General features: G+C 36.8%; 1 protein-coding gene across 3 annotated transcripts in view; it reads left to right on the top strand.

Annotated features, from left to right (window-relative positions):
- Positions 1-23,248, top strand: part of AK9 (adenylate kinase 9) — a 163,224-nt gene that overhangs the window by 44,362 nt on the left and 95,614 nt on the right. For all 3 annotated transcript variants that reach the window (XM_007484428.3, XM_056818661.1, XM_056818662.1), the window contains 7 exons: positions 3,654-3,793; positions 3,882-4,062; positions 7,467-7,611; positions 12,990-13,142; positions 15,996-16,058; positions 18,382-18,527; positions 21,431-21,587. In XM_007484428.3, the coding sequence (XP_007484490.2) occupies positions 3,654-3,793; positions 3,882-4,062; positions 7,467-7,611; positions 12,990-13,142; positions 15,996-16,058; positions 18,382-18,527; positions 21,431-21,587 (985 nt within the window). The remainder of the gene's footprint in view (positions 1-3,653; positions 3,794-3,881; positions 4,063-7,466; positions 7,612-12,989; positions 13,143-15,995; positions 16,059-18,381; positions 18,528-21,430; positions 21,588-23,248) is intronic.

The following is a 23,248-nucleotide window of genomic DNA, read 5'->3' as shown; positions in this document are numbered from 1 at the left end:
CTCACCTTTTTGTATTGATTTTTCACACCACTTTATGTTATATAATTTACCCCATTCTATCTCTCCTTTCCCTTTTATCTCAGTGCAACCCTCACTTTCAGCCCTTGATTGATTTGTATGTATGAATATGACCAACCATATTCATACATATCATATCATACATACCTATCATTCCATATCATCATGTTTACATATATATCGTATATCATCATGTCATCATAACCAGCTTACTTTCCACCCTCTTTCTGAATAAATTCCTTTTATCTTATCTACTACTAAGAGTAATTTTTGAGGATTATAGAAATCCTCTTTCCATGTAGACATATAAACATTTTGACCTTAATGAGTCCCTTAAATTTTCTCTTTCTTATTTATCTTTTTGAGGTTCTCTTGTGTCTCATATTTGGACTTCAATTTTTTTTTTTTGCTTAGGTCCGTCTTATTCTTTAGGAATCCTTGGAAATCTTCTATCTCATTAAATGACCATTTTGCCCCCTGAAATAATATACTCAGTTTTGCTAGATATGTGACTCTGGGTTGTAAACTCAAATCTTTTGCCTTCCTGAATATCATATCCCATGCCTTTGGTTCCTTTAATACAGAAGCCTCTAGGTCTTGTGTGATACTGATTGTAGCTCCAAGGTATTTGAATGTTTTTTTTTTGGCTGCTTGAAGTATTTTTTCCTTGACTTGAATTTAGCTATTACATTCCTGGAAGCTGTCAGATGAGGATTTCTTTCTGGAAGTGACCTGTGAATTCTTTCAACTTCCATTTTCTTTTCTTTTTTGAGGATCTCTGGGCAATTATCGTTCATAATTTCTTGTAATATGATATCCAAGGTTTTTTCTTCATCATGTAGTGATGAAGACCTTCAGGTAGTCCAATAATTCTCAAATTGTCTCTCCTACATCTATTTTCTATGTCAGTTGTTTTTTTCAATAAGATAGTTCATGTTTTCCTCTGTTTTTTTTTTCATTCCTTTGGTTCTGCTTTATTGTTTCTTTATTTCTCATGAAATCATAATTTGTAAATTGTCAATTCATATTTTTAAGGCCTGATTTTCCTCTGTCAGTTTTTGGTTCACCTTTTTCAATTGACCCATTTCTTCTTGCATCACTTTCCTTTCTCCTTGCATCACTTTCATCTCTTCTTGTTTCACTTTCATTTTTCTTCCCCACATTTCCTCTGCCTCTCTCAAATGGTTTTTGAAGTCTTTTTTGAGCTCTTCCAGACTCTGGGTCCAATCCATATTTTTCTTTTGGACTTTGTGTGTCTTTCCTTTGCTTTTGCTGCCTCCTTCTGTGTCTATACCATGTTCTTTGTCTCCATAAAAATTCTGTAGAGTTAGGTGCTTTTTTTTGGTTTGCTCTTTTTTTCTGTCTAATTATAGTAGGCTTTGTTTTCTGGGAAGTTAGGGTATCCTTTTAAACTTCAGTTCTTCCTTGATGCTATTTTCAGCTTATTTTATGGGTTGTTGCTAGTTTACCAGATGGTCTGAGGGACAAGAGCTCTGAGAGCCCCCTCCTCCTGCTGATTTCATTGACCTTTGAGATGCTGATAGCTCCAAGACTTTCCTCAGGCTTGGGTGTAAGCTTTTGATCTCGGTCTGAATTTGATCAGGTCAGGGACTGATCAAATTCTAGCCCCAGGCTTAGGCTCACATTTATTTTTTGCTTTCAAAGTGTTCTCAATTAAATCAGGCACACCCTTGATTGCCCTATCCTGGAGTTCCACCTTTAGTTTTAGGTAAAAAGATCTGGGTGGTGGGCTCTCCCTGAGAACTGTGTCTTCACTCCAAACCATGGATATCTTCATCCCAAATCCACACTGAGATTCCTGGATTCACTCTGGACCCACAGGAATCAGTTCCCTTCAGCCCAGATTTTCCTGGGCTGGGATTCTGGATTTATCCACAGGTTTGAAATTTCAAGGGATATGGGTTGCCTTAGACCACTATTTGTCCAAGCAGGCTCTCAAAGTCTCACTGTTAGAGTTTAAGTTTCAAATCTGTGACTGCAGATGTGGGGAAGGGGTGTAGCAGTTGTGGTTTGCTCTTGGCTTGCTCTTCACTAACTACTATGCCTCTTGCTACTTCTGCTCCCCTCTCACCTCAGTTCCTCCAGATGGTCTCTGCCTTCTTTTGGGGTTTTTCTTTTCTTAAAAAGTTGTTTCACTCTGTTTCATTATTGGTTCTTTTACTCCTGTATTCATTTTGTGGTGATATTTTAATCTTGGTTGGAGAGAATTTTCATGGTGAAATGGTGCTGCTGCTCTAGTTTAGTTACTCATCCATCTTAATTCCTATACTGAGTTTTAAAAAAATTCCCAATTACATTTTAATCTTTTGACAGGCTATGCTATGAGTTTAATACCTTTACTCTTATACTTTAACTTTTGAGCCACTTGAAATTTTCATTTACTGGCATATAACATCCCTAAGAGAGACTCCTGAGGAGTTGAGATTTTATGACAAGGAGCATCTTGAAATCATGGCAAATGCTGTTTAGTTTACAAATGTAATCCATCCCAACATTCTCTTTCCATTCATTTCTGAACCTAGATCACTGACCATCTATAATGTCTATCTAAGATAGACCTACGGGTTCAAATGCATGTCATAATTTCTGCTGAGAGAAGTCCTCCTCTAATGTCTCATCATTGCACTATTCCTTTCAAGCAGTCAGCAGCCAGAGATTGCCTTGCCATTTATTACTCCCTTACAGGGCCTTACATCTGATCTGCCTCTTTGCCTAGTGGACCTAAGTACTACTGGGTCTTCCATCTCCCATGAAGCCAAAGTTTCCTTTATGTCTCCTCTAATTAGAATGTTAGTTCCCTAAGAGCTGACGATGTTTTACTTTTTCTATTTGTATCCCCAGTGTATGGCACATGGTATATATTTAACAAATGTTTTTCCACTTCCTAGCCCATTTCTATCCTCCAATTCTTACACTTTACTCTGTGTGCCTTGTACACTTTGATTCAGTGACACTGGCCTTCTGGCTGGTTCATGAACAAGAAACTCCATTTCTCAGATTTGTGAATTTTCTCAGACTTGTCCCCCCATGCCTAGAATGTTCTCCCTCCTCTGCTCTGACTATTGACCTACCTAGATCCCTTTAAATCCCCTAAAATCCCATCTTTTACAGGAAGCCTTTTCCAAACTAATGCCTTCCCTCTATGAATTATTTCCTATCTGTCCTCTATATATGTTGCTTTGCATATTGTCTTCCCCATTAGACTGTAAACTCTTTGAGAGGAGAAACAGTCTTCTGCTACTTTTTGTATTTCTAGCACTTAGCATAGTATCTAGCACATAGTACGCATTTAATAAATGTTGATTGATTGAAACCTACTCTATTCCATTCAAATGACATAAGGCTGAGGTCTTGCAACATCCTGGTTGCCTTCAGCTAACGAAAGAGATTTGTGCTTTGTTGGTACTCAGGATGTTATCAGAGAGAACTTAGAAAAATGTTCAATTTAGAAAAATATAAAATGTGAACAGTTTAAAAAACTGATAAATAAAAATTGGGATAAAATAGTTTAATAAACCAGTCAAATGAAAAAATGAAGTAGAGAAGAATATTGCCATTAAAATTTTAGTAAATATGTATGTACACAACTTAAACTTCATTTTTCTGCCCAACAGGAGGAATTATTTCGGACTCTTGCATCTTATAAATTAATTGCACCCAGATATAGGTGGCGCAGAAGCAAATGGGGGAGAGCTTGCCCTGTTGCTTTAAAAGAAGGTAACATTTTGATGGGATTGGCAGATTTGAGTGTCAGGTAAACAACATTTGCAACATTTTTTGAATGATATTTTCAACTTTGTTCTTATGTTTTTGCTCTTTGTTGAAATATCTTTTATTTTAAGTTTTCTAGGTAGAATGTACTGTCTTTCATCTGAAGAGGCACTCAGTGCATTTATGAGAAATCCACGTCCTTACCTTCTTCCACCTATGCCAATGCCACCATGTAAAGTTTTTATTTATGGACCAAAATCCTCAGGGAAAACAACTCTATGTAAATTAATTGCAGAAAATTATAAAGCAAAGGCATGTATGCATATATATACACACATACAAATGCAGTCTATATATACATATAAGTAGTTATAATTTATCATTTTATTTTATATTTAGACTGTTAGATTTAATTTGTTAATTGCATATTGGGTTTATTCCCCAAAGTATCTGGTGCAAAAGAAACATCCAATAGCTACCTATTGATTGAATTAATCCATACCCCTATCTCTCACTGCCCCCTTCCCACTCCTTTGCTGAATTTCCTTTTCTATTGAGAGCACCACCATCTTTCCAGTTACCCATGTTTATTGCCTTGGATCAATTAAATGGGTGCTTGATTTTCCTTGATTCTTCACTCTCCTATATCTCACTTATCCAATTGGGTGCCTAGTCTCATCATTCCTACATCCACGCTTCCCTCTCTCCAATCTCTAACCTCATTCCTCACCACCTTGGTTCTGGTCCTCATGACTCCTGAACTAGATTATTGCAATAGCCTAGGAGATGATCTCCCTACCATTCTTCAGTTCATTCTATAGCCAGCTGTGGAAATGATTTTGCTAAAGTGTGTACTTGACCATGACATTCTCCTACTCAATTTGACCCTTCATAATCTAGTTGTAGGCTACCTTTCTTTCTTTTTCTTTTTTTTTTTAAACCCTTACCTTCTGCCTTAGAATCAATTCCTAATATCAGTTCCAAGGCAGAAGAGGGGTCAGGGCTAGGCAATTGGGGTTAAGTGATTTGCCCAAGGACAGATTTAAACCCAAGTCCTCCCAATTCCAGGCCTAGCATTCTATCCACTGTGCTACTTAGCTGCCTACCCCACCCCCTTTTTTTCTTTTTCCTTTTCTTCTTTTACCTTTTCATTGCTTCCCCCCACCCTCTTTTTCTTCTATTGGATTTCTGACCCAATACCTTAACCATGCAGCATGGCATAATAGATAGAGGACAGACCTTAAAGCTAGGAAGACCGGGATTCAGGTTCCCACTCAAAAATACTGCTTGTGTGATCTTGGGAGATCCACATAACCTCTACTCCTCTAGGAAACTCTAATTCACTTAAGATACAGAAAAAAAGGCTAGCCTGTATTGCTAGAGGGAATTTTCTCCCCTCAGAGATCCCTCTATCAATGAAATCCTAAGTCCGGTCACTGTCCTTATATTTCATATTGACTTTATTGTGTATGTATTGTGTTCTCTTAAAGAATGAAATTCCTTGAATTCAGGGTCTGTCTCATTTTTGTCCTTCTATCTACAGTGACTAGTACTAGTGTATCTCTGGTTCTTAATAAATGTTTATTTATTAATTAATTGATTCATGGTTAAATGATGATAAGGCAAGTCCCAAAAGTGTTCTCTTCTAAAGGTCATCAATTTGCAGATTCTATCTGTTGATCTTTGTCATTATGATGTGTTTGGCAGATAAGCTTCCTCATTACTGTGGAGAAAGTACGTTTCAGTACTGGTCAGTGCCTATCAATGACCATAAATACCAAAGGAGGTTCACTACAGCTGTGAGAAGGTTTTTATATAGATAGTCATCAGTCTGCAGTTCATCTCTTGCCTGCAACCTGATGTTTCATCTTCCTCTGGATTTTTATCCACTTCCCATTTAGGCTTATTTTATTTGGGCTCCCTGACAGAGTCACCCCAGTTCATTATTGTTGAGCCATAGCTTGCAGAGGATCACTTTTTTTTTGCTCTGTGTTGAGCTCTGGACCTCTTGACCTTTGGGCTTCCTAACTTTTGAGCTTCCTAACTTTTCTCTAGAATATTCAGTTTTAAAAGGATTTATTAAGTACCACCTGTATACCAGAAATTATACTAAATGCCAGGGATACAAAGACAAAAATGAGAAGTGGTCCTGTCCTTGAAGGACCTGCAATTTACTGGAGAGTATATATACATATAAACAGTTAAGTACATACAGGATAATTTTAGGTAGGAGAAAAAAAATTAACAATGAGAGAAATCAGCTAGTCTTTCCCAGAACTGTACCTGAGCTGAGCCTTAAAGGAAGCTAAAATTTGAAAAAGGCAGAGAGAAGGAAATGCTATGCCTTCGCAAATGTATGGAGGCTGGAGATGCTATACTATAACCTGATTGAAGAAGCAACTGATTGACCAATTTTGAACCATAGACCTTCTTTGATCATGGAAATGTTTTCATGATGATAGATGGACCATCCTGTACCAATTCCTCAAACTCTTTCCCACTGTTTGATTTATCGTTGAACTGAATATTTCATTTGGTGGTCACCAGAGATTTAATTTCTAAATCCCAAAATGAATTAACTCAAGTAAATGGAATTTAGTAGTAATTTATTTCACAATAGAGGGGAGATATTAAGGAAGAGAGAAAATGGAAGAGACAGAGAAAGCTCTGGCTTCCTCTGAACCAGTTAGAGTTTCTAAGGCACTAGTCAGGGGAAAGAAATATCAAGACAATGGGCCTTTCTCAGAAGTTCACACCTCCAGAAAGGGCAAGGAAAGAAGTCAACCTTTACACTCACCTTGATGTCCATCTAAAAGGAAAGCAGTCTGAGCTCCTGCAAGAGCTTCTCTAGAGGTCCAGTTCCACAGCCAAATGTCTTCACTCCAAGTCTGAGTGTCTGTCTTCCAGTCTCTCCTCAAATGTCTGTCTTCCCTCCAGCTCTGAGTGACTATCTTCACTCCAAGTCCGAGTGACTGTCTTCCAGTCCAACTCCAAGTGACTGCTCGATCTCTGAGTGTCTCTGTTTCCACTATTTAAAGACCTTTTTCTCTTGTGTCACCTCCCCTAATTTTTATGTCTACCAATCACAGCAGACACTCCTCTCCAGGACTGTCCACTCTTTCACACATGGGTCACAGACCTCCCACTCAATGTATGAAGTGGGTGTTCATACCTTTTTGTGGTTAGTTCACACCTTTTGTAGTTAGTTCATACCTTTTTGTGGTTAAAATGGGTAGATCTATTTTAAATACTGGATTTACCCTTTGGGGATTAAAATCTAAAAATAGACAGGGGATTACAATTTAATCTTCACAATAAAGGAAGAGCTAAGTACCTTCATTGTTACAATAAGGGGAGAGCCAAATCAAATCTTCACACCTCTTACAATCCAACATATTGCAAACTCATCGTAGCAGTAACTTTTGTGGAAAGAAGGAAGGAGCACTTATATAGTGCCAGGCACTTTACACATATTATCTCATTTAATCATGACTTGGATCATGACAGTTACAGACTAAATACCTCCTTGGCTTCCTACCATGACTTTCACTAGGGAAAATGCTATCCTGCAAGAAGACTTGAGTGAGGGGACAAGATTCCTACTCCAAAGGGCTAGTTATCACTATTGATATATTTTTGGAATTAAACTCCCATATATTACATGGTAATATTGATAATACTAAATTTCTGCTTCTTTTCTCAAATATTCTCTCCAGGTTCTTGACTATGTAGAAATTATGGAACCACATGTCCAAGAAGCCCAAAAAAACTACTTAGATAAAGCTCAAGCTGAGGCAACTGACGCGGCTATTAAATCTGTGACAGATAGATTATTGATGGAAAAAATGATGAAAAAAACTGGTAAATACATATTTGAATTCTGGAAAAATTTGGTCCTGTTCTGCTGCAAACTAAACAAAGAAAAGATAACTATGATCTCTGAATAGGGTTAAATTTGACTCTCAGCAACCCAGAAAATTCATCATCAATAGATCTTTATTCAATGTCAGTAGATACTGGGGTTCCTTTCCTTTCATGAGCCTTTATGTATTACAGAAAAAAGCAGGAAAATATTTCTATTTATACCTACATATTAAGTTTTTTATAACAAAAACAGAGGAAGAAGGTTTGTGATTATTTCTTTTTTTTATTTTTAAACCCTTACCTTCCACCTTAGACTCAATACTGTGTATTGGTTCCAAGACATAAGAGTGGTAAAGGCTAGGCAATAGGGGTTAAATGACCTGCCCAAGGTCATACAAGTAGCAAGTGTCTTAGGTCAAATTTGAACCCCAAACCTCTTATCTCCAGGCCAAGCTCTCTATCCATTGAGTCATCAACTACTTCTGACACTAAATAAACAAATAAATATTTTCTACATTTTATATTTTGCTTGCTCAACTTAATTGGGCACCTTGGTTGGGTAAGTTCCTTAGTATTAAAATCACTCATTTCAGATTCATTTTTAATTAATAATAAAATTAATACCAATTCAGCTCAACTGACATTGCCCTGCAGTATAGTAGGAGAGAATAAAAAAGACAATACCTGACCAGCCAACCACCTAGATTCTAGAAGAATGATGATGCATCATATTTCCGATCTCTTTTGACTGAGGCAGAATGGACTTAGGATGCAAAAAAAGATATACATTTTTGGGCATGGCAGATGCAGGAATTTGCTTTTCTTGACTATATATATATATATATATATATATTTGTTATAAGAGTTCCATTTTCCTTTTAGTTTTTTTTCCCATTGGCAAGAGAGAAAGTAGATTTTTATTAATTGAAAAACTTAAGAAACAAACAAAACCAATATAATGCCTATATTCAAGTAGCAGGGTGAGAGGTGATGGCATGACCCATATTTCAAATAGCATTAGGAAACAATTTGCTTTCTTAGTAACAAACCTGGTTCTTGATTATAATTCCTGTTCCCCTAATGACTAAATATGGGACAAGCAAGAAGTAGTGCTTGAGAAGAGCCGAGATGATCTGCCCTGAACCCTGGGTCTCTGGGATGATCTTCAATTCAATGTTTAGGCATGAATTGGGAAAAAAGTGAGACTAAGGATATATCTTTATTTAAAGATATATAGTCTCAATGGCCTAAAAATAACTAGTTTCAAATAGTCAACAAAGAATAAAAATGATTAATAGAGTCAAGAAACTGGTACTTTTGCCAGCATTACACCTATGATATGAGTTTAAGTCATGAGACTCAGCTTTTCCTTCTTTTCCTGGGCCTCTTTGAAATGAGCAGGCTTTTTTTTTTCTTTAGAATTTGGCTCTTTTGGCTAATACTTATGTCTATAGTTGTCATCCTTTTGGACAGTCAAAATTAAGGACATTCTTGTCCTTAATTAAAAATTAGTTAAGAAAATTCCTGACAAAGAAAGTCAATCTGATAAAAATGAATGTGAAGAGGAAATAGAATGGAGATATTAGAAAATATAAGTTCAAATCAAGGAAAAATTACTGATATTAAGTTAGCCAAAGAGTTTCAGAGGCATAAGAACAAACAAGAGACTAAACTTGGCACATGGTAAACACCAAATAAAAAATGAAGAACAGAAGGAGCTGGGGCAGGAAGCAGTCACAGTATTTCATATTTAAAATCCTCTTCCTTTGGCTAAGTAGTTTTGATCTGGTTGCTTGATTGGCTTTTGACTTGTCTTCTGATTGGGACAGGCTAGGTTTCAACCTGGACCAATTTTCTCATTTCTGCTTAGAGAAGAAGCAAGTTTGGATCTATATGGTCTAAGGTGGAATGGACCCAAAGCTTTATTTAAATTTATTGTCCCCTCATAGTTGACAATCAGATAATTCTATTTTAGAATATCTAAAGGAATTTAGCTTTTGATTTTTCTCTCATGCTTTTTATTTTCTTTTAAGCTGGGTTTTCCCTATTTAGCCTAGAATGAAAGTCCAGAGCTATGAGTACCCCTCCGTTGGCATAGGCTTACCACTGATTGGCACGGGAGCTTTGGCCTACTCAGTTTCCAACATGGGTCAATTCATTTCTCCTTAGGCAATCTGGTGACCCTGCACCTTCCACTCCTAGGGGCTCACCATATTGCTTATTTAATTAATTTTTTTAATCCTTACTTTCCATCTTAGATCCTATACTGTGTTCCAAAGCAGAAGACACTAAGGTCTAGGCAATGAGGGTTGAGTAACTTGCCTAGTTCACATAGTTAGGAAGTGTCTTCCATCTAGACCTTCTCACAATCCACTCAGCCACCTAGATGCTCCCCATATTGATTCTTAACTTAATGCAAACATCTGGTTGGTTTAGTGCATTACAACTCAGAATTTCTGAATTCAAAAGATCCATCAGCCTCAACTTCCTTGATAACTAGAATTACAGGCATGCATCACCATGACTGGATTTTTTTTTTTTGAGGAGCAAAGTAAATAACTGAGTGCCAATGTGACATATTCCAGTGATTTTTTAAAGTAATATTTTATTTGATCATTTCCAAGCATTATTCATTAAAGACAAAGATCATTTTCTTTATTTGGTGCATATATGTTGATTAGTGAGATTTCCTCATTATCTAAAGTCCCTTTTAACAGAATGTAATTACCTTCCCTATCCCTTTTAATCAGGTCTATTTTTGCTTTGGCTTTATCAGATATCATGATTGCCACTCCTGCCTTCTTTCTCTCAGTTGAGGCCCTGAAGGTCTTACTCCATCCTTTAATTCTGACCTTGTGGGTGTCTACCCGCCTCATGTGTGTTTCTTGAAGACAAGATATGGTAGGGTTTTGGATTCTAATCCATTCTGCTATTTGTCTATGTTTTATGGGTGAGTTCATCCCATTCACGTTCAAAGTTATGATTGTCACTTGTGGACTCCCTGGCATTTTTATATCCTTCCCTATTTCTAACCTTTCTTCTTCAGCTGTAACTTTTTAATCCAGTGATTTATTTTAAATCAGTCCCCCTTGTCCCCTCCCTTGATATATTTCCCTTTCTAGCCCCTCCCTTTTTGTTCCCTCCCCCACCCCCCTCTTCTTCCCTCCCTTTTTTATGTTCCCTCCCCCCCACCCCCCTTGGTTTTCCCTTCTCCCTACCCTTGTTGGGTAAGATAGAATTCAAGATCCCAATGGATCTGGATGTTCTTCCCTCTCAGAGTTGATTTCCCTGAGAGTAAGGTTTAAGTAAAAACTCTCTTCCTCTCCTTCTTATAGGAGTTTTCTTCCCCTCCCCTTCCTGTGTGAATCTTTGTGTGAGAAAGATTATTCTATTTGGTCTTTCTTTTCCCCCTATTTACACATTACATTTTCCCCACATATTAATATACATAGATTGATATAAATATAGTCCTTATAGAAGAGAGTTTAAATAAAAGAAAAAGATAGCATTTTTCTCCTTTTCCCTTTCCTTCATATTTACCTTTTCAGGTATTCCATGCTCTTTGTTTTTCAATATTGAACTTTCCACAGAGCTCTGGTCTTTTCTTTGCAAAAAGTTGGAAATCTTCTATTTTGTTGAATGCCCATACTTTTCCTTGGAAGTATATAGTCAGTTTTGATGGGTAGCTGATTCTTAGTTGAAGGCCCAGTTCTCTTGCCTTTCTGAAAATCATGTTCCATGCCTTACGGTTATTCAGAGTAGAACTTGCAAGGTCTTGTGTGACCCTGATTGGCATTCCTTTATATCTAAATTGTCTTTTTCTGGCTTCTTTTAAGATTTTTTCTTTTGCTTGAAAGTTTTGGAATTTGGCAATTACATTCCTGGGAGTTGTCTTTTGGGGATTTAGTGTAGAGGGTGTTCTGTGAGCTCTTTCAGTGGCTGTATTGCCAGCCTTGTTCTAGAATCTCTGGACAATTTTCTTTGATTATTTCTTGTATTACGATGTCGAGTTTGCTGTTTATTTCTGGCTTTTCTGGTAGTCCAATTATTCTTAAATTGTCTCTTCTCCCTCTATTTTCCAAGTCTATGACCTTGTCGGTGAGATATTTTATGTCCTCTTCTAATTTCTTGGTCTTTTGGCTTTGCTTTATTAATTCTTGCTCATTGTCTTTGAGTTGCCTAATTCTGACCTTTAAAGCCTGGTTTTCCTTTTCACTTTGGTCAAACTGGTTTTGTAGATGTGTGAATTTCTTTTGCATTATTTTCCACTTTTTCTCCCAGAAGGCTTCCATCTTTTTGATCATTTCCTATTCAAATTCTTCATGGGTTTGTGGAGAGTTTCCTTTTCCTTTGGAAGGTTTTGGAGCATTTGCTTGTGTTTCCTCTTCTATCTCCTCTGTATTTTGTATTTTTGCTCCATAAAATGTGTCCAAATTTTCCCCCTTCTTCTTGTTTTTCTTGGAGTGTTGAGACTTTTCTGTGCTGTTTGCCATCTCTATCTGAGTGGGGAGGTCTAGCTTTTCTTATCTCTGTCTGGTGTTCAGAGGCTTTAGCCCCAGGCAAATTGTCCATTCGTGGGTGTTACTGCTCTCAGTTCCCTCCCGATGCTTCTTCGTTGCCTTACTCCCATGCTCTGAGCCTGGCTTTGCACTGTCCCCAAGGTATCTCAGAGCCTTTGTGGGCCAGAGAGACCTGCACTCTGAGGGAGGAGGGGCCGAGGCTTCCCGGAGCTCCAAGGGCTCCCGATAGGATTAACTTCAGTTGGGTTGGATTGAGTGTGTCTTAAAGTAGGGACCTTCCCTGACACTCGGATGGAAGGATCCAGCCAGTGGGCTACAGGCTCCCCTCTGTCTCTCTCTATTTCCCTGCTGTCTGGGTGCCCCCATGACTGGCTCAGGTTGTTTTCAGGGTGCGGCCTTCAGAATAGCCGGCCCTGGGGTCCTTTTGCTGGCTCTTAGGTTCCCGCTGCTGCCTTGGACTCAGCGCTCTGGGTTGGGGGGGATGGGTCCTGGGACCTTCCTTCTGCCTATCCCTTAGATCCGAGTGTTCTCGGGTTCTGGCTTTTGGGGGGCCGTACCTTTTGATCCAGGTCCAGGAGGAGGATTCCCTGGATCTATCCTGTTGTTTGTTTTGAATTTCGGTGTCCTAGGAGCATACCGTTTGAGATCGGTAAGAAGGGGTTTCCGGAGATCTGAACTTTAGCTCTCTCTAAGCCGCCATCTTGACCAGAACTCCCCAATGATTTTTAAAAAAAATATATCATTGTTATTTTGTATGTGTATATTGGGAGGTCTTTCTGTTTATTTTCATTTTTACACGAAAGTACCTTCTGCTGACAAAACCCATTGCTGACTTCATTATTACTTCTTTAAAAGAGGAGGCAGAGAAGGCAGAAGAAGCAAAACTAGAAGAAAAAGACTCGCTGAGAAAAACTGGGGAGGATGAAGTTGGAGAAAAAGATGCAGAAGAAAAAGGTGTAGAAGAGCGAATCTCAGAACATATCCTGGAAGATGGCAGTGAAAAAGAAGGTAAAAAAAAATACTCTTAATTTTCTAAATTATCTGTTCACCTGATTATATGTGTATTGAGTCCTCAGCTTTATTTTTTAACATTTTAGTTTATTATTCATTTTTAATATTCATTTTTTAAAATTTTGAGTTCCAAATTCTCTCCCTCTTTCCAATTCCCTTCCCCATCCACTGAGAAGACAAGTAATATGGCATCAATTTTATGTGTGAAATTATGGAAGACATTTCTATATTGGCCACATTTACCCCCCAAAACAAGAGAAACAAAGTAAGAAATTATACTTCAACTTGCACTCAGAGTTCAATATTTCTTTCTCTGGAGGTGAATAGCATTTTTTCATCATGAATTCTTTGGAATTGTCTTGGATCGTTGTATTGATCAGGGTAGTCAGGCCTCACAATTGATAATCATTATAACATTGCTGTTCTGTGAGCAGTGATCTCCCAGGTCTTCACATTTTTTTGTATCAGTTCATATTTTTCTGAAACCATCCCCCTCATCATTTTTTATGGCTCAGTAGTTCCTTATTACAATTATAGGCCACAACTTATTCAGTCATTCCCAAACTGAGGAGCAACCCCTCAATTTCCAATAGTTTGTTACTCCCAAAAGAGCTCCTGTATTTTTGTACATATACATCCTTTTCCTTTTTCTTTGATCTCTTCAGGATACAGACCTAGTAGCGATAGTGCTGGATCAAAAGGTATGCCAGTTTGATAGTTCTTTGGGCATAGTTCCAAATTGTTCTTGGACCAGTTCACTACTCCACCAGAAGTTCATTAATGTAACTATTCCCATCCCACCCACCCAAGCACTTTTTATTTCTCATAGGTATGAGATTATGTGGTAGGAAATGTACTGAATCTGGTATCAGAAAAACTGGGCTGTGGATCCTGGTTTTATACTTATTATATTTATGACTTTAGGTTCTAGATTCCTCTTCTGTAAATTGAAAAAGTTGGATTTAATGTCTAAGCATACTTCTGGCTATAAATTCTCAAGACGCTATAAATATTTCTTTTTTTTTTTAAACCCTGACCTTCCATCTTGGAATCAGTATTGTGTATTGGTTCCAAAGCAGAAGAGCAGTAAGGGCTAGGCTAAGTTAAGAGACTTGCCCAGGGTCAGACCTAGGAAGTGTCTGAGGCCAGACTTGAACCCAAGACCTCCCATCTCCAGGCCTGGCTCTCAATTCACTAAGCTACCTAGCTGCCCTCAACCCTATAAATATTTCAAGATCATTCAGAAGCTCAGGATTTTTAACTGAAATGTTGAACAAACTACAATATTTTATAAAGATCTCATGAAAAGATAAAGTGAATTAGCAAAAAAGTGAACTTTTTAAAGTGAATTTTCTAGGAAAACTCAAAAATAGTATGGCAGAATGTAAGTAGAAACCAGTATCTCATATCCTATACCACAGTAAGGTCAAAATGGATATATGATTTAGATGTAAAAGGTGATAACATAAGTAAATTAGAGGAACATAGACTAGTTTACCTGTCAGATCTATGGAGAAGGAAAGAATTTTTGACCAAATAAGAGATAGAGAACATTATAAGGTATAAAATTAATCATTTTGACTATATTAAATGAAAAATGTCTTATACAAACAAAACCAGTTGTAACCAGCATTAGAAGGGAAACAACAAATGGGGGGGATTTTATTACAAATTTCTCTGATAAAAGTCTCATTGCTCAAATATATAGAAAACTAAGTCAAATTGATAAGAATACAAATCAGTACCTGGTTGACAAATGGTCAAACAATATGAACAGTTTTCAAATGAAGAAATCAAAACAATCAATGATCATATGAAAAAATGTTCTAAATCACTCTTGCTTAGAGAAATACAAATTAAAACAATTCTGAGATACCACCTCACACATATTGGATTGGCTAATATAACAGGAAAGAAAGGTGACAAATGTTGGAGGGGATGTGGCAAAATGGGGGCAATGCATTGGTAGAGTTGTAAATAGACCCAACTATTCTGGAGGGCAATTTGGAATTATACACAAAGGGCTATAAAATTGTACATATTCTTTGGTCCAGTAATACCACTATTAAGTCTGTATCCAAAAGAGATCCAAAAAGGGGAAAGAACCTACTTGCATAAAAATATTTATAGCAGCTCTTTATATGGTGGCAAAGAATTGAGGGGATGTTCATCAATTGGGTAATGGCTAAGCAAATTGTGGTATATGATGGTGATGGAATACTATTATGCTGTAAGAAATGATGAACAGTTTGATTTCAGAAAGAGCTGGAAGGACCTACATGAACTGATGCAGAGTGAAATAAGCAGAACCAGAAGAACACTACACAGGAATAGCAATGTTGAATGATGACCAACTGAAAGACTTAACTACTCTCAGCAATACAATGACCTAGGGCAGTTCTGAAGGACTTATGACAAAGAATGCTCTCCACCTCCAGAGAAAGAACTTTTAGAGTCAGAATGCAGGTCCAAACATACTATTTTTCACTCTAGTTTATTTGGGTTTTCATTTGAGTATTCTCTGACAACAATGAACAACGTGGAAACAGGTTATGTATGATAACACAGATATAACCCAGATCAAATTTCTTACCATCTACAGAGTGGTGAGGGAAGGGAGGGAAGGAGGCAATTTGGATCTTATAACTTCAGAAAACATGTAGAAAATTATTATTACATGTAATTGGTAAAATAAAATAACATTTTAAATTATTAAATAACATTTAATAATTCATTAGTCTTAATAGTACAATAAAACAATGATATGGGAAAAAAGTAAAAATGAAAAAGTATATATTTTTAAAAATAATTTTTAAAAGAAAAATATTTTTATTACAATATATTATTTAGGTACAGCGATTACTTCAACAACCAGTGTCAAACAAACCAGTGAAGACCTTGAAGGCAAAGCTGGTAAATTGACATTTTTGTTATTTTTATTTCTTTAGATTTAAACAAACTAAATAATTCCTCCAAGAAGTGGAGATGGGGAGGGGGAAATGAAAAGTAAGTTTTAAAATAGTATTACTCAAACATAAATATAAACTTTTTGTTATTATACATATCATGGACTTAATTACTATTGTGACTTAAGAAGTTGAATTTTTTTAAAATTAGACATGGAAAATAGAGAAAATGGTGATTGATATATATTTTATCCAGAGGTGCTAATATATTAAGTAGTTTGGTGTAAAGGTTATTACTTGTGAATTAGGAGATCTCTCTATCAACTCTATTATGGAGTTGACTCTAGGATTTGGATGTGAAAATGGTTATGAGACATAGGTCAATGCTTAAACAAATGGTAGGGCAAACTTTTTTTTATTGAGGGGCATAACTAGAAATGACAGGAAGGGAATTAGTGGATAATTAGAAATTGAAGATGTTGGGGAGAAAGGGAATGACCGAGGAGACTTGCCAACAGAAGAGATGGAAGAGATGACATCAGGAGCACAAATAGGTTGGCTTTGGCAAGAAGAATCCTCCTCAAGCAGATACTTAAACAAAGAACTGAGAAAGATGCTGCAAGTGGGTTTTTTAAACATTCAGTAGAAGAGTGACTTATTGACTCTGTTTTCTTCCTAAGAGGTGAGAGGCAACATAGAAAGATGAAGGAGAAAGCAAAAGATCTAAAAGTAGTTATTGTAGAAAGAGTAATAGAGAATTAACTAAAAAGGAATAAAAGGATTCTTGTGTAGCAATCCAAATGGATAAGCATTTATTAGGTAGCTATAATTCCAGATATTAGGCTTTATAAATTATATTTTATTTGATTCTCACAGCAACTCTGTGAGGTAGGTCCCAATATGATCCCCATTTTATACTTAAGGAAACTTGGGGTAGACAGAGGCTAAGAGACTTGTCTAGGGTCACATAGTTAATAAGTGTATAAGGACAGATTTGAACTCAGGTCTTCCTAACTTCAAGCCCACTGCTCTATCTACTGAACCACCTGGCTGCTGCCCACTGTGCCATGGTAGTTGATGAAATTGGATGACAAGTTTATAATGAATCTACATAGCACAGTCCTGTGACTTTCTCAAGCAGGTGTGATTAACTTAGGATAGGACTTTGGCAAGACAAACAAAGATAAGGTAAGGAGCTCGGTGGTGCAGTGGATAGAGTGCCAGGCCTGGAGTTAGGAAGACTATCTTCCTGAGTTCAAATCTTGTCTTAGACACATTTAACCCTCTTTGCCTGAGATTCCTCATCTATAAAATGAGGTGGAGAAAAACATGGCAAACCACTCCAGTGTCTTTGCCAAGAAAACCCCAAATGGGATCACAAAAGAGAGCTGGACACAACTGAAAAAAAAACAGGGGAATGGCATGGTCAGACTGGAAAGGGAAAAGACAATTAGGAGATGATTGGCCCAAACTAGGGTGGTAGTTACATGAGTCAACAGAAGGGGACAGATAAAATTATCTCATGAAGTTAGAATTTTGGCACCTAGTTGGATGTGTTGGTTGATACAAGATGTTGTTTGGAATGAGGGAAAGTGAGGAGTCTAGGATAATTCTGACGTTTTGAACTTGTGTGACGGGAAAGATAGTGGTGTCTTTGACAGAAATGAGGAATTTCAGAAGAGGGAGCAAACGATGATCCATTATGGGGTTAAGATTGTGAAGGGAATTAAGTGGGGCCATAGAAGTGATAATGAACTAAGATAGGGCCACAGTGGACATAAGGACCTGATTTAGGTGTGGTGTGGCTGGAGGTGGAAAAGAAAGATATGATTTGGTGATCAGAGAGAAGAATTTCAGAGTGAGAGATCATAGAACAGTTATGAATGATGGTGAGAGGAAGGATATGACACTTGCACATCCCTATATGTAGAACAGGTAGAGTGAAAGTGGAGACCATGGGAAATTGAGAAGGTTGAGAGAATGTCAACCTGAATACTGAAGTATGAAATCAGGGTTGGGGTGGAAAAAAAGACTGTGAAGCCAGGTACTCGAGATTTTGAGAAAAAGAAGTAGAATGACCTGGACGTTGTTAAATAATAACAACAAAGATAACAGTTTGGTCTTTAGCAATACTTCCATCTTTTTCCCTTATTCCTCTGACTCCATGCTGTAAGAATGTAAAGGCAATTTAAGAGGGATGATTCTGTTAGGGGGCAGGTATTCAATGACCAGTTTTTATTGCCAGATTGACCCTCTGCCTAATCGAGATATTAATTCAAAGATAGTAATATAATAGACTTTTAAAAAAATCTCATCTTCATGTCTTAAAGAACCAGAATCTTCAGACATAGTGGTAACTGCTGATCATCCAGGAGTCCAGGAGTTGGTTGATGAAGCCATGAAATTTGCAAGAGAGATTACAATTGAACTTCAGTTTGAGGAACAAGCTGACATACTGGAAAAAGTCTTGAATGATGTAAGATTGTAGACTATGAGCTTTAACAGTGTTTATTTTGAAGCAATAGTGTTATAATTATCATAGTAATAATAATCATCAGAACTTAATATTTATGGAATGCTTATCATTATAAAATGAAAAATAAATACTGGGGAAGCAATTATCTGGACCATATTGACATTTTATTGTAGAAAGTTATAAATTATAAAATGTCAGAATCCAGATCCATTCAGACTTGGCCAAAGACCCAGAGCTCATGTATCAACTGGTATATGTAGAGTCAGATTACATAGAACACAGATTGAATATGTCTTCTCAGAAGAGACAACCACAGTTTTCATCTTTTACAGGGTCTCCTTCTTCAAGAAGGTCAAGCCTGTTTCTTATCTCTATGCTCTGATTCCATATATGGTAAAAATAAACGTGGCCAAGGTCACTCTTGTAACTTCAAAGACAACTGAGCTATCATGTCTGGACACATTCCAGGATGCTAGAGATGTGTAAAACTCCCCTTTGTAAAATAACAAAGAAAATCCCTTGAAGTGCCTTGCAAAGTTTTGCACATATACAACTGTTAATAATGAGAACTGTTAATGTATGTTGGTATAATTCTGATATATTTTACCTGGATCCTATAACCCTGAGGGATTTTTCTAATTATGTTGCTAACAGTTAAATTTGAAGGCTAACAACTCCCTCGGGGCAGGAACCTAATCTTTAAATAAATATAAAGTCCCTAAATTAATGTAAAATCTATCTTTTATATTTCTTACAGTATTTGTGAATGAATGAGTAAACAAAAAATTAAGCATTTCTTAGTTACCTTTCTCACTGCTCTGCACACAGTAGATGCATAAGGGCTGTGTTGAAATGAGTAGAAATATGTGCAATGAAAGTTTCCATGAAAGTTATTTTATCAAATGGTGGATGGCTGTAATAAATCTATTGGTGTTCCACAAATTCTTTCCCCTGATTATGGTTATATTTGTGCTGATGTAACACTTCTAATTTAGAAATATTTGTGACTCATTAAATAGTTACCTAAAGGTATGGCACTTTAAGAAAAAGCTTTAACTACAAAGCTAATGGCCAACTTTTCTATTCTAATATGCACATGGGAGTGCTCCTTTTAGCTGATGTGTATTAAGCTAAGAATTTCTTTAATAGAAAAATAAATCCCTTATAGCTAATAACAAACTATAATATTTCAGAAGAGGAAAAATCTTTGCAGAAGAATGTGTATCCATCATCAATCTGTTATCTGTGCTCCATTGAGAAATCTCGTGTTATTCACAAAGAATAACTAACTACTGATTTCATTAACTTGTAGCATTCAATTCAGTCTATTAAGTACATATCATATTTTTGATCCTGCTAGTCCTTTCAGGAGATAAAGACAAAACCAAATGTAGTAGAGCTTACATTTGAATGGCATTAAGTAAGGACAAGATAACTTGGAAATAGAGAGCCAAGAATTGTCTGGGTTGTTTTTAGAATAATAACTGATTGAGAGAGTACCTCTCTCAATTCCACACTCCACTCCAGTCACTTCTGCTGTCATGTTCCCCTTCCTCATGTCCAGCTTGTAGTCACTTTTAGTGTTGGTGAAATTTCTTAGCCATTCTCAGGAAAATAAATTAAGGAAGGGGGAATGAGTGCTTCCCAATAAGCCTTATTTTTCTGTTATATGACATTTAGAGTTAGCAGAAATTGCCTTATCTTAAGTTACCTCATTATTAGCAGAGCATTTACACAAAATTACTTTCTAATCATGGTGATATTTAACTATCAATTAGCTCTCTTTTCTTAAAAAAAAAAAACAAACACCTTACCTTCTATCTTAGAATCAATACTAAGCATTGGTTCCAAGGTAGAAGAATGGTGAAGACTAGGCAACTGGATTTGAGTGACTTGCTCAGGGTTGCACATCTAGGAATTATCTTGAAGTCAAATTTGAACCCAGGACTCCTCATCTCCTGGGCTGGCACACTATCCACTGAACCTCCTATGTGACTCTCATTTGACCAGTTGTTTATACAGGAATAAACAATGACCAAGTTTTAGGGTCCATCAGAATAACTGTGAAGCAGTGTGAACCTTTCTTTATTCCATGTATTGTTACACTGTACAAGTTTAAAGTCTCAACCTCTAATCAAAAATTGAACTGGATTTCAGAATCAAATACAACCACTTTGGGCATTGAGAACCATAGTGTAAAAGAGAGGTAAGGAGGGCAGCTGAGCCATCAAACTCAATTAGCCAACTAGTAGAACTTTGAGAGGCTAATGGAAAAAGGGAAATGTGAACCATTTTTCTTCACTCCTTCCCTATTTTTGTTTCATCTTCCTCTCCCATTTCCCCCTTCTACTCCTAACCTTTTCCCTTTCTCCTTCACTTCCCCATTTTCATGTCCCTCCCTTACCTAATGTGGCCAGACTATACCTTTGGCATTTGCTATTCTTACAGAATTAAGTTTTATATTCTCTATTCTTTATTCACAAAGTAGGGATACTGAATGTTTTGTTATGCTCTGAGTGCTTTCTACTTACATGTATGGTCTTCAGGTTATTTTTCTCCTCCCTCCCCCATCAGTCAATGGTGCATGGTGCTCTCAACATAAATTAGGTCCTATACTCTTAATTTAGAGCAAAAGTTCTTAATCTGGGACTCATTAACTTGTTTTTAAAATATATTTTTATAAATATATTTGGATATAATTGACTCTTTTTGTAACTCTATGTGTTTTATACATTTTAAAACATTCTGAGAAGGGCTTCATCAGACTACCATGACACACGCAAAAATGAAAAAAAAAACCCAAAGATTAGAGTCTCAATGATAGTAAGTTGCATGGTGACAGCCCATGTTCTTCCTCCCATCTCAAGTCATGGTTGTAATACAAATTTACAACTTTGCCACAGCTTGCTGAGAAACAGAAGGACAGGTTTCCTGGTGCACCAAAGTATGGAGGATGGGTGATGGATAATATTCCTCTGAATCGAGAGTTATGGCTAGCCATAAAAGAGAAAGGACTTCTTCCTGATGTTGTTGTTGGATTAGAAGATTCAGAAAATCAAGGTTGGTCAATATTCATCATTTTAACATGAAATGAAATTCCCCATCGCACATCACTGCTATGGAATGATTATTTTTTGTTTTTTATTTTTATTTTATTTTTTTTTTGGTTACAATAATCACATTATTTCCCTCCCTCCCCTCCACCCACCCTTTCTGTAGCTGACGCGCAATTTCATTGGGTATTACTTGTGTCCTTGATCAGAACCTATTTCCATGTTGTTGTTTATACTAGGATGATCATTTAGAGTCTACATCCCTAATCATATCCCCTCGACCCATAAATTCAAGCAATTGTTTTTCTTCTGTGTTTCTACTCCCACAGTTTTTCCTCTGAATGTGGATAGTGTTCTTCCTCACAGATCCCTGCAGATTGTTCAGGGACATTGCATTGCCACTAATGGAGAAGACCATTACATTCGATTGTACCACAGTGTATCAGTCTCTGAGTACAATGTTTTCCTGGTTCTGCTCCTTTTACTCTGCATCACTTCCTGGAGGTCATTCCAGTCCCCATGGAATTCCTCCACTTTATTATTCCTTTGAGCACAATAGTTGGAATAATGTTTTTTATCACTTACTTTTTTAAGATTTTGAGATCCAAATTCTCTTCCCTCCCACCCTCCCTCACCTATTGAGAAGGTAAGCAATATGTCATGATTAATTATGTCATGTGAAGTCATGCAAAACATATTTCCATATGAGTCATGTTAAGGGAAAAATAAAGAAAGTGAAAAAGTATGCCTCAATCTACACTCAGAATTCATACCTTCTCTCTCTCTCTATGGAGGTAGATAACATTTTTCTTCATGGGGCCTTTGAATGGTCTTGGATCATTGTCTTTCTTGAGCTGAATAGCTATGTTTTTCATAGTTGGTCATTGTTGCATTGCTGTTACTGTGTACAGTATTCTCCTTATTCTATTTACTTCAGTTTGCATGAGTTCATAAAAGTCTCCCCACGTTTTATTGAAACCATCCTGTTCATCTTTTCTTATAGTACAATAGTATTCTCTCACAATCATACACCAGCCATTCCCCAGTTAATGTACACCCCCTTAGTTTCCAGTTCTTTACTGCCACAAAAATAGTTGCTATAAATGTCTTATACAAATAGATTCTTTTTCCCCGGTTCTTTGATCTCTTTGGAATACAAACCTAGAAATGATATTACAAGTCAAAGCATATATCAGCATTATTGCTCTTTGTGCATAGTTCCAAATGGCAATGATGTTTTTTAGTTAAGAAAAAAAAATGAAGTCAGAGGTGAATTTAGTTACCTAAGGAGTCCCTGCAATGTTGCCTGGGACATCCATTAAATCATCTCTCCCTCTCAACCAGGGAGCACATGAAAGGCATCTCTAGATGCATGAGAGATGATTTGATACTAATACCTACTATAATATGTGAATGAGCACTAAAATAACTAGGACAAAAGCTATGTGGTGGTGTCCCTTTTTCATACTAAGGAGAAAGATCTTTTAAGATATAAGCAAAGCCTAATGTGTTCTCTTTGCATTGTAACAATCTGTTTTGAGTGTAACACATTTAAAGAAAAATTTCTAGAAGGTAGGAAAAGATCTTTTTAAAAGTCTTTTCCATAAAAAAATGTTATAGCAAGGGTCTCTGACAAAGGCCTCATTTTTCAAATATACAGAAAACCGA

Source organism: Monodelphis domestica, chromosome 2, assembly GCF_027887165.1.
Source record: "Monodelphis domestica isolate mMonDom1 chromosome 2, mMonDom1.pri, whole genome shotgun sequence".
NCBI lineage: Eukaryota > Metazoa > Chordata > Mammalia > Didelphimorphia > Didelphidae > Monodelphis > Monodelphis domestica.
The sequence above is the reverse complement of the archived record's forward strand: the minus strand, read 5'-3'. Positions and strand labels throughout refer to the sequence as shown.